General features: G+C 47.0%; 1 protein-coding gene across 1 annotated transcript; it reads left to right on the top strand.

Annotated features, from left to right (window-relative positions):
* The first annotated feature begins 471 nt into the window (after window positions 1–471).
* On the top strand, window positions 472–12,567 carry LOC144098032 (uncharacterized). Its single transcript, XM_077630599.1, has 3 exons — window positions 472–631; window positions 5,920–6,271; window positions 12,351–12,567. Exons 1-3 carry the CDS (start codon window positions 472–474, stop codon window positions 12,565–12,567), a joined length of 729 nt encoding a protein of 242 aa, XP_077486725.1.
* The last annotated feature ends 204 nt before the right edge of the window (window positions 12,568–12,771 follow it).

Genomic DNA, 12,771 nt, shown 5'->3' on the forward strand with positions numbered 1-12,771 from the left:
ATGTTACGATGGTGTCTACGAACAAGGCAGCTCGGCAGAATGCAAAGAGGAAGCATCAGCCAGCTACGGAGACGGAAGAAGAACGAGAAGAACGACTTTCTAAGCGGCGTGCCCAGTATGCAGCTCGGCGACAACGTGCAACCTCCTCTGTGGAAACAGCAGAAGCAAAGGAAGAAATTATGAGTTTGCCCGACAGTGAGTCTCCTTCTACTAGTTCAGAACGCTTGAACGCGACTAAACGGCAGAGGCGTGTCCAAGAAACCCCGGAACAGCGGCAGCAGCGGCTCGAGAAGGAACGTGCGTTTCGAGAGAAGGAAAACGAAGAGCGAAGAAAACAGCGTGCAGAAGAAACACCCCAGCCGAGACAAGAGCGTTCGAAGAAAAGGCGCGTTTTGCTACCTGAACGAGGTCTCTATAGGCGACGCGTACGAGCGCGTACCGCGCTACAAGAACGACATTGTAAGACGCAAGATGGGTCTACCGCCGGACCCCGGGGCAACCAGCGACACGCCGGACACGCAGATGCACAAGTGGGGCAAACTTAAGATGACCGACGAACGATGGGGGTGTTATGCAGACAACTTGGCCATCTACAACGTGGCCGAAACATACAAGCTACCGCTAATGCATCGTGAAGACGACGAGGAGACGTACAACAAACTGTATCGCATTTTAGACGGGGACAATAACCCCAACATTTATTACGGCGTAACGCTACCGTACTTTAACGAACGCTACTGCAAGCACCGAGTCGGCATATCTTACGACGCGGAGAAAATGGAGTGTTACCGCACCGTCGGCCAATCGACACTGGAAGATTTTGTAATGGTCACGCTGGTGAGGGAAATGTTTGTCGGCATACACGGATTCGACGGATGACTTCCTCTTAGATGATTCACTGTAAGCCGTAACACTAGCATAACCCAAGACTACCACCAGCCATACTACCAGCTGATCCGAGAATAACACACTGTTGCTTCGCAATCACCAGGCTTAACCAAGCTAAGCCACGGCCGTTTTTTGCCAAATCCACCCTTTCTGCCGTCGAGAAATCGGATTGGATTAGATTGGAGCAAACTTTATTTGTGCCTGCAGTTGGGCGCTCGCGCGCCCCGACGAGGGCCTACGTCGTCTACGAGGTTGCCGTTACTCGGCGTGGGTCTCCGCTCGCCGTTGCCGGCTCGCTGGGTCCCTGCCTTTCGAGCACCCCGAGGACCTGCTGGACTACCCATAGCTGTTGGTCTTGGTCGTTGCTCTTCGCGGCTGCCTCCAGCCGCGGCGGGATTGTTCTTGATCTTGCTTCCTTTGGATTTTTGATGCAGTCCCACAAGATGTGCGTGCGATCTGCCGTCTCCCTCCGGTAGATTCTACACGTATCGGTCGGGTAGGTCTCGGGGTATATGCGATGCATCAGTCCCGGGCTCGGTAGCGATCCGTTCTGGAGCTGTCTCAGTAGTACCGCCTCCGCTCGACTCAGCCTCGGGTGCGGGGGTGGGAGAGTCCTGCGAGCCAGGCGATAGGCCTTCGTGATTTCGCAGTAGTCCGTCATGCGGTTCTTGGCTCCGAACCACGTCGGACGGTGTGTTGCCGGGGCGCGGTTGGTTAGCGCTCGCGCCGCTGCGTGTGCCGTCTCATTGTGGTTCTCACTGCGTTCCGACGCGTCGCACGCGTGCGCCGGAAACCACTTGATTCTTACTCTTCTGTCTTGCAGTTTGGTCGCTCGTAGTACGCGCTCGGCCTCCCTGCAGACTTGGCCTTTGGCGAAGTTTCGCACCGCCTGTCTCGAGTCACTCAGCACCGTGTAGCAGTCTGCGTCGGCGATGGCCAGGGCGATGGCCACCTCCTCCGCTTGTTCCGCTCCGGCGCTTCTCACGCTCGCTGCCGTTCTCGTGGCGCCGGTCGACGCCTCTATGACGACCGTTGCGAAGGCGTTCCGCTGGTATTCGGCAGCGTCCACGTACCGCGCCTGCTCGTCGTTGGCGTGCAGGTCGATGAGAGCCTTGGCCCTCGCCGCTCTTCTTCCCTTGTTAAACTCGGGGTTCATCTTCTTGGGTATGGGGTCGATTCTGGTCTGGCGTGAGAAATCGAAAAGATCCTAGACAAGGCAAAAAGAAAAAGGGAAATGAATCCTGGCACAGGCTCGCCACTTAACTTTGTCACGGATCTCCCCGGAGAACACTCGGACCGAAAGAATGAACTAGGCGACAGGTGACAGGCGCGCCCACACAGACGCACATTTAACACACCCTATGTGACACAAACACTAAAACACAAACCTAAAAAAACTAACAAAACACAAATACTATCAATACACACGACACGGAACACTACTACAAGTGTCTACTACTAGCGTTCTACTGTTAGCGTTCTACTGTTAGCGGTCTAATGTTAGCGGTCTAATGTTAGCGGTCTAATGTTAGCGGTCGGCGTTCGGGCTCACGGTTGGTTCGGTGTGGATGCGACGTTGTATGGGTCTAGTAGCCGGCGTCTAGGTGGCGCTCGACGTGCTTGGACTGGCGTCGCTGGCGGCGTCGTTAGCTGCGTCGCACAAGCTCCCGGTCCAAGCGCCCGTGGAGGTGATGCCGCTGACGTTGGCGTTGGGGGCACCACCCGTATAGGTGACAACAGCACTGGAGGCACCCCTGGCCGTAGCAGGTAGTAGCGTCCTCAGTTAACACCCGGAACGGGTTCAGGAACGGCAGGAAGTCCACGATGCGAGGCCGTAGAAATCGATGTCACCGGAGCATTAGCCGGAGTTGCTCTCCTCCAGCCGAAGCGTCCCTGACCCGCCGGAGCCTCCGCTTCTCTGTTCTTCCCCCCAGTGCTTCGCTCTCCCTCGCCCTTTTATAGCATTGGCGTTAGTGCACACAAGCCTTGCCGTCATCTTCTCCTTCTCATCTCCACCAAAATCTCTTTCCACCTCATCGAATGCTTCTTCTTCAACTTCTTTAGTCTTCGGTTAATCCACGCCGCCTTCTTCACACCTCTTTCCTTCGTAATTTTATTTTAGACTCCCTATTATATGTGACAACGTGTATCGCAAGGCGGTAGTGTCCGTATCTCTTGTGTAATGCCTTGGGCCGTGCTCGGCATCGTCCTCCGTGATGCACAGGGTGCATATTGAGGGTTTGGCGACGGATGTCCAGTTCTTGGTGAATGTGAGCGGGGAGCTCAATGGGTCCAAGTGATGTGAATCGTATCCAATGATGAGTCTGTGAAGGATGGAGCGACGCGCCCGATTTCGGGAAAGACACTGGTATTGAGGCATGAGTTTTGCCTCGCCGATCTCGCGTCCTGCGTGTGTACCCCCAAGGCTGGAAGTCCGGCTGTAGAGCTGTTGTGGGTTAGGTGAAGGGGAGCGCTGTACGCCTGGCGGATGAAACCAGCCACTTAATCGCGTTCGGCTGCCGTGAGGTAGAGGTAGGAGCGAGTGTAGACGTGAGATGATGATCATAGCATGGATATATGAAGCTGGCTCATTTTCTTTTATTGCTCTCAGTGAGCTTAATGTCGTAATATTGATGAGGGTTCCAGACAGCATAGGCATAATTTATTAAAGGACGAACTGAAGATTTATATATTAACACCTTCAACTCTTTTGGAATATTTGTGAAGTTGCGCCTCAAATACCCAAGCTTTTTAGGTTCTTTAGATAAAATGAAATCACTATGTTTCCACGAGTACATGTTAGTGGTAGATATCACTACAAGACACTTATACTCCAAAACTAAGTTCAATGATGGGTCGTTGAAAATTAGGGCTCTTTATTTTCGTCGACTTTTTTGTCCTTTGATTTGTTCGGCGCCCACCTGAACTTCGACACGTAAACTCCCCCCCTCCCTTTCTTCTCTAATTCGTCCTTTATGAATTGGCAAAAAATATAAAGCCGGCAAGGTCCCATCAAAAACAGGCTTGCCAGGAGCCCAGCCTTGGAGCGGCTGCTTTTCGGCACCAGCAGAATGTTTGCGTGCGCGGCTTTTCTCCTTCCCTCGTCAAGGTATGGAATCGATATTAAACAGCGTTAGACAAGCGTTTTCAGAAAACTAGATCCCTATAATACGCACGCTTCATGCTGCCTATACACGGTGTTTCACCAAACATGTTCTAAAATTTTTAAAAACAAGCTTTTTGAGTTAGAAGAGGGACTTTGTCACCAAACACTGTCAGCGGGGCAGCGCATCTGAATACATCTAAGGCGTGCTTTCTAGTAGGTTGGTAAACTAATATTGAAAACTTAACTTCAAACTATTACTGTTAGTCGTCTTGTTTGGTGATAGGCATGTAGCCCAACTTAAGTAATATTCGTAGGAGCTTTATGTTTCAAAAAAGCAGTTATCCTCGTCATTCTCGCTAAGCAAATATTGCCTACATCGCGCCATAACACAATTCCTTTCGAAAAGCTTGCAGGAAAAGCAACGCCTCCAGTGCATGTAACTCGTCAGAGTAGCGCCTACACTTCTGAAATACTAAAACTCATATCGATATCGGTTACGGTTGGCTGCATCACGTCTGAAAAAATGGCGAAACTAAGAGTTGTAGTAATACATTGGCCCTCTTAATATTCGTTAACCAGCCTGCTAGTTAGCCTGCCTTTGCTAATCATGTCTTAGCTAGTGTATTCTGATGCGATGCACAGCTTACAATGCTATACCAAAAAAAGCTCTCGTCTCATCATCATCATCATTTATTATCCCTTAAAAGCCCCTAAGTGAGGTATTGCATATTGGGGGGGGGGGGGGGTGCAGAGATCGATGACATATGTCATATGTTCGATGTGTATATATATATGTCGAAGTATACGCTTCATTTAAGGATTTAAGGAAACATTTTTATTTGACTGGACGTTTCGATCGGAGGACCGATCTTTTTCAAGAGTGACCATACAGTGCATGGGCGCGTGTTCTTATAACATGGGACTTGACACACAGAAGGCTTAAAAAGAAAAGAAATAAAGAAAAATGAAGAAAAGAAAATGGGGAGGGGGCGGCCGGGAGAACGGAACACAACAGACACCTATGGCATATTATGGAAGCAAAGGTGGCGCGTCGCGTACCCGTGAACTCACTTCGCACACACACACACACACACACACACACACACACGCACGCACACACACACACACACACACACACACACACACACACACACACACACACACGCACACACGCACGTGTATATATATATATATATATATATATATATATATATATATATATATATATATATATATATATATATATATATATATATATATATATATATATATCAATGGTCAGTAATAGAAAGCTAGAACAGGCACTACAATAACAATACGAGGATAACATAAATTGTAACAAAACAAAACTCAAAACGCCTAAAACAGATTATAAGCAATATAAGTGCAATATTATGAAAAACGTGCCATGGACTAAAAGCGTATTGTTAAAAATTTCCAGACATCTTCGGTGAAAATTCTTGCATATGAGTTCAAATTATCTTCCCTGTTAATTATCCTAGACACACCCTATGTTTCTCGCTCACTCCTTCTCTTCTTTATTTTTTGCAAATGAACTCTCAGCTGATGCTTCTTCTGCCCAGTATTCCCATTCCCGAAGTCAACTAGTTTTATGTGAGATAAAAAAGCGTGAAAATTTTATTGCGAACGCTGTTCCAAACGCACCAATACTGAACCCGCTTGCCGTATGCCTTTTAGTGCCAAAGCGCTTCTAGTCGCACTCCCCGGGTTTCAGCGGTTTGCGTCTGTGTAGCAAGTGTAAACCTCGAAGCAGCAAGTGTAACTGGCTCTCTAGATAAGTGGGCACCTCAATCGCGCTTTGGAGAACTTGGTAATGATGTTCACCTGCAAAAAACCTGGCTTACACACAACATTTGTGCTTAGCAATGCTAAACCCCTCGCCATTTTTTTCTTTTGTATTGCAGCAGAAAAGTGCGAAGCATCGGAAGACACCACGTCCGCTTTCGTGAAGGTAGTCCGGCTCGGCGTGGGTTTTCTTAATGCAGACCCTCTTGCCTTACCCAACAACACTTTGGACATTCCCATGCTCGGAAGCATCGCACTGCACGACGGCAAAATGGCTGGTCTGAAAAGCGTTCGCAGAACGGGACCCAACTCTATGGTCGCCGACGTGCGCGGACTAAACATCACATTCGACGTGGGTACAGGCCACCTTGCTATCAACTACACCACGACTCTGTCCTTTCTATTCATATCGCGGGATGTGCTCATTTCTGTTCAGGTGGAATGTATGCGGATTACGCTGCAAATCAAGGAGTGAGTATGGCATTGCACAATGTTCCCTCTGTTACCAATTATTTGCACCAACCTAAAAGCTGGATATTTTCCCCTACTCCGCCGTTATGGGGGGTTTCGAGTGGATTAAATGCTGCTGTTTGGGCGTGCTGGCACACAAATAGAAATAACGACAGCAGCGGAAAATACGAGACAACGGACGGAGAGTAGACAAGGACGAACGCTGAACGTCCAACACCTTTTATTCTGAACGGATCACAGATGTATGCACTCTTTTAGCCATAGGTTATCGTCTCCGCCAGCGCGATTTGTCTGACAGGGTGATCGCAGCAATGCTGATGAAACCATCCCCACGTACAGAAATCAGTTCAGATTCTATGCTTTCCTATGTAACACGTGATCTACTCTTTTTAATAACGTATATGTTATCTAGGTCGGGCGAGCAGTCCTTCCAACTCAGAAAATGAGTTCACAGGGAATCTTCAAAAGGCTGTCTTTCACGCACATTTTTTTGCAGTCATTGCGTGATCCCTTAACCTGAGGTTAGCACGTCTCCCAGTTTTTCCAACGTGCACTTTTCAGCACCTTAAAGAAATTTGATACACTATGCCTTCAGTTTATTCAACAAAAGACCGCATGTGCTTTTTGCCGCAGTCACGTTCGTGGGTTGCCTCCAGGGCCATCATTCTGCAGAGCTTTGGCAGCATGTGTGGCACATAAAAAACGGCTTTCACGTCATAAGCTGGCCTGCCTTTGAAAGGTTGTGTGATAACGTGTAAATGTAAGGTATCACCGCTACCTTCGGCCTACGCTTAGTTCAAGTTGGTCTTCACAGTTTTTCAGCGTACTTAACAGCTTGCTAGACAGGAGCTGCCGCTCTTCTATTGTTTTTCTCGTATTTTAACTGCAAGTCAACCTATCGTCTAGTTTAAGCATGGCCAGTGACACCGCTCAGTAGTTATAATGGCAGGGTTGCCCTAGTACGCCTTGACTGGATTCCGAGCTTTCTAAGCGCATCCTATGCACTCTCAAGACAGAGTACTCTACTGCCTAGACAGGGTTTGTGAGGATGGTGGTCTGATATCATCATATAATTGCCGAAGAAATGGCAAACAACCAAGGATTGTTGCGTGTATATATATATATATATATATATATATATATATATATATATATATATATATATATAAGACGAATAATATCGCACCCCTGAGGAACGCATAAGATGCCTATCTTGCAACGCCACTGCGTCACAAGTCCATACACGAAAACCTTCCAATTCAGTGTTAGGTGCACTAGATACACGTGGCTGAACTGAAGGTCGCCAATACTTGAGTCTGAGTCTTGAGTCTGATAGTTTAAACATTATAAGCCGATAATGCCAGCCACCAATGTCTAGTCTGTCGCCAATCAACGCCAAGGTCCCTAATTTGCTAAATAACTTTTCAATGCGAACGCACGACTTCACGTGGTCAAACGACCTCACCGGGTTGGTGTGAAGCTTGACCTTGAGGGTAACCTTTGGCAAACTATAAATATTGCCGCGACTGCGATTCGAACCGTCGGCAGCGCGAACACATAAGCTTCCCAGGCCACTGCACGAGAGCACTATGTTATCGCCCCTTTTTTTTTCACGAGGTATTTATTACACGAGGTTATGTGTGTGGAGGAACAGGTGATATAAAGATTATTTACAAAGCATTCAGCTAGTGGCTTGCTGTACAAGCTTGACATAAGACAACACAACTAAAAGGGCGGCAACGACAGGCGCCGCATCAACCGCTGAGACCAGATCGATAGCAAGTCTCCTTCATCTTAAATGCCCCATAGTCGGAGCATCATTTTGTACAAATGGCTTCTCGGTGAAACAAGAGGTTCAGCGTTGTGGTCTAACATAGGCGTTTTGCACTGGCTATGAAGTCCAATGAGAAAAAACGTGCCATTGGGTACGTAATCAGATTGAGTAGCCACAAGGTAACGTACAGACTGTGGTAATTTAAAACAGTCTTTATTTAGCGTCCTTTGCCGCACATATCAAAACAAAATCACATCCTTGCAGTTATTAAAAGAGTGTTCAATGATTTCAGGCACGTTGCACGGAGGACAGTGCACCGATGGTACAAAAATGTTTTTCCATGGAGCATAATTGGAGGAGCTTCGCTGCGTAATTGAGATAAGAAACTCAGAGGACGGTTACGACTGTGTAACGCTATGTTCATCGATAGCTGTTTACGCGCTTAGTTTTAGGGGATATTTTGCTGGCGAAATAGTATAGCGGTCACGTGATGCACACCCCTGCACTGGCAGACGGCTGTACCAAACAGAGGCACCCGTAGGCTTAGGCGACCCAGGTTCGCCGGTTACGCCGACGGCGACGCTGACGAGAAAGCCAGGTCCGGGATCCTAACAGCTATCGCTGTAAAACTCACAGGAGGGTTGCGGCTGTGTAACGCGAGATTCAGCGATAGCTGTTTAGGCGTTTAGTCACGCGACGTCCAGCCAGTGCAGGGGTGCATCTCGTGACCACTACACCAGTGGTAACGTAATATACCGCTGCACTGGCAGGCAGCAGTTCCAAACAGGTCCACCCGTATGCTTATGCGTCCTGGGTTGACCAGCGCAACCGGTGGGTGCTAACGCCACCCACAGGTTTTGGTAAAAGGAGTAATTGTCATTTTGCACACTCGTGTTAAAACATTATGAACCTTGAGGCTATAGGACACAAAAAGATAAAATGGCGACGGAAATAGCATCGCTTTGAAAATGAAAACTGGTTTTGAGGGGCGCAGTATGTCTCACATATCGGCGGGTAAGAGAAGGAATAAGAGAGGGAATGAAAGAAGAAGGAAGAAAGAGGTGTAGTAGTGGAGGGCTCCGGAATAATTTAGACCACCTGGGGACCTTTAACGTGCACTGACATCGCACAGCACACGGGCGCCTTAGCGTTTCGCCTCCTTCGAAATGCAGCCGCGGCCGGATTCGAATCCCGGTTTAGACTATTACGCGAAACAGAAAATAAGTGCTCGTTAGAAACTCGAACTGTCAAAAACTCCACAGATGCACAAACTTCCTTCACGAAGCCTAGTAAAGAGGGCCGTTCAATACAATTTGAAGACACCACTAAGTTTGGAAACATTTTCGTGAAATTAAACTGCAAGAGTGCTTTAATATTCAGATAAGAAAAATCGCCAAAAAAGAAAGGGCCAACTGTGAAAAGTTTCAAAAGTTTAACTTGAAAAGTTTGAAAAATGCCTGAAAGGTTAATCACGTAGTATCGGCTTGAAACTAGATGCCCAAATTAAAGTCGCAAAAATGGAATGAAAGTATTGGAAGTAAATTCTTGCGCAGGCACAACCTAGAGTACATAATAAGTTGTTTCGAGAAAGCTGTTACTGGCCTGAGCACAATCAAAAATCGAAGCCGATGTGGGACGAAAGCTCTGAACATAGCGCTCAGCGGGTGAAACCTGCTTCTTTCAATAATATGCACTTGACTTTAATGCATGAAGTGGAACGCCAAGATATTTAAGGGAGCACACGCCCATTATTTTGCTGCATAACTGAGTGGCGTTGAGCCGCATGAGCGGAACCACGCCAGATATTTTCGAGCAATTCAACTGAGCGCCAGAAACGATGCCAGTTTGATCTATTCTAGATAAAGCTTTGTCAATGCTGTGCTTGTAAATGCAGAAAAAGCACGATCGTCAGCAACAGCAAGGAGATTGACTTCATTACACAAAAAACGGAGTAGCCGTGGATAATATTTCTCTTATACAGAACACTCAAACAAAACGCCTCCATATCAAGGGCAAAATACAGCGAAGAAATCTGGCAGCTTCGCTTCCCGGAAGGGAATACGAGCACGCTGCTTGACAAATGGGCGTTAGCAATAAAGCGAGTCGAACAATTGCTGTAGCAAAATTACACCATTTTAAGTACAGTAGACCCAAAAGTCGCTCGCTCAAGAAGAGAAAACAGGAATGAATGGTGAACGTAGTCAAACGCCTTTGCAAGATCGATCTGAGGCAAAGCAAGCTAATCATGGCAGCACTAGCAAGTATCGAGAATAGTGAGCGCAACGTGTACGTTACTTTGAATTAAGCGGGCTCACAAACCACTCGTCTGGTGAGGGCCAATGAGAACCGACATTGCGAATTGAAGACGATTTGATAAAACTTCAGGAAAAATGTTATAATCCACATTTGCCAAAGAGATGGGCTATAGCCGTCCACTGAGCGTAGCTTTTCTTCATCAGGACTCCTCGGAAATAGGAATATGTCGCTTCTTGTAAAAGGCTGTGAAAGGGCCTCACCATCAAAACCCGTCGTGAAAGACCTGCAGCAGGATAAGATTGAGGATGGCATGAAATTCTGTGCAAAATTCACTCTAAATCCTGTCAGGACAAGGCGTTTTTGAGAGAGGTATCTGATAAGGTGCTAGTCCTACCACCAGTTCCATGAAAGAGCCGCTAATACAACTGAATCCTCTTCTGATAAAGGCGTCACCATCGTTGTGAAAAGCGCGATAATGCGCTAATTTTGTAAAGTAGGATTACCATTAAACTACACCGTTTATAAATCCTCATGTGCACATATTACTTATCTAGTAGCTGTCGATATGTTCCCATTAGACATCATTCCCAAAATCTGCTTTGCTATCCCATGACGGCGCTCATAAAATATAGCTTGTCGTCTCCGCTGTTCACCATTCAAAGCGCGCTTGGAACGAAATAGAACTAGGGCATCTCTGTGTAGCTGCACATCATTCTTTTGTAATTGACTTTAGACACCAACAATCTCATCCGTATACAAGCAAGGTGCTTCACATTTGCTTTCAAACAGGCTGCACAAGCTTTTATTAAGCGCCTGCTGCCGATTTTTTCTTTAAAATGACTTAACAGAACCAGTTTCAATAGCTATCACACGTGCTTATTCCTTGAACATTTCTCATGCGGCAAACAAGGGTAGGCGACCAGAAAAATAGCACTGCTGCGGACACACAAGATTAATAAACTCTTGTTCATTAACAACCGATGAGTTTAGCTTCCAATGCGCCCACTGCTGCCTAAATTGTGACCGAGCAACCACCATCGAAAATTCATAAACAAAACCGGTATGGCTTCAAACACAAGCCCATGAAAACCTAGTGCACGATGCAAAAATTTGATGCAAGCGATTGTGATGTTCCTCTTCATTCGCGTGAATTATCGAGAAGCAGGGCATGAAGCTCCTGCATTGATTAGCCCTGCATCTTCAGTAACCCGTGACAAAACATCACAGCTCCTGTCCCTGCGCTCCTCAGGACCGCCATGATCAACCGGTTTACGAACGCTATTAAAGTCACCCATTAGTATGTCATGCCGGTCAAGTCCAGTAAAGTAGCCATACGTTTAAGCAGACTGATGCGCTGGGCTAGATCATTGAAGGCATAAACATTATCAGTCGGCATGGCTTCGCCGAAGCTGATCATGCCTCGTATTAAACTACAACAAACTCTCGCGCTGTACTTTTCACATCGTCGTCTTCATCAATTAATACGACTGTCGCACTAATATCCTCGCCAGACGTGCCGACAACCCAGCACAGCAAAACCATGACACAGCAAGGCTAAACACATGCTTTAACATGACTACTCGGTTTAAATACGTTGAAGTGTTACCACTTCTTTTACTTTAAATATATTTACAGGAGCCTACATAGGCACATAATTAACACAAAGACTTGCAAACATTTGCAACGATCCGTGACCTCGAGCTGAGCAGAATAACTGGAGAGCCATTGGGCCACAGCGGCCGGCCCTTGTGTACGCGACTTAATCGTCGCGTAAATAATCGTCGCGCGACTGAGGCTGCCTCCTCAAGTTGAGAAAAAAAATGAAAGAGAACCAACGAAGTAAAATCTGTCCAAGACTTAAGGCATACATTCAATCTCTGAAGGAAACCAAATCTCTTTCCTTTTAAATCGGTTTCATTTTTCTAAACTTCCAGGCCTCTCCATGCCACCCTGCGCCGCTCTTTTTCGGGAAGGTGTGTGTGTACGTGTGTAAACTCCCTCACACTATGGCCACACATGAATTTGCTAACCAAATTTTTCTTTTCTCAGGACCAAGGACACCATGCTCGCACTCAGCTCTCTCAGCATAAAATCCATGCAAGGTCTCGATGTTCGCTTGAAAGCTGTCAAGGTGGCCGACCCTCTCTTCAACACATTCCTCAAAACAGCCACGACTGTTTTCAAAGGCTTGGTCGAGAAGGTGGCGGAGATTGCGCTGCGTCAGGTTGTGAAGGACCTGATTGATGAAATAAACGTGATGCTCTGATTACGCGGCGCTTTCTCAGCATTTGTTTAAACTTCGATCATCTTAGAATGACTTGCCCCGATTGCGGTAGTTGAATCAAGCACGCCAATGGCCACCACTACAAAGCTGCGTGGTTCTGGCTATCCGCACAATGAAAGCCCGATACACTTTCAGTTTCTATTTTAAGGCAGCTTTGGGCTCAGGACCAGATAATTACGATTCATT

This window comes from Amblyomma americanum, chromosome 7 (genome assembly GCF_052857255.1).
Source record: "Amblyomma americanum isolate KBUSLIRL-KWMA chromosome 7, ASM5285725v1, whole genome shotgun sequence".
Classification (NCBI taxonomy): domain Eukaryota; kingdom Metazoa; phylum Arthropoda; class Arachnida; order Ixodida; family Ixodidae; genus Amblyomma; species Amblyomma americanum.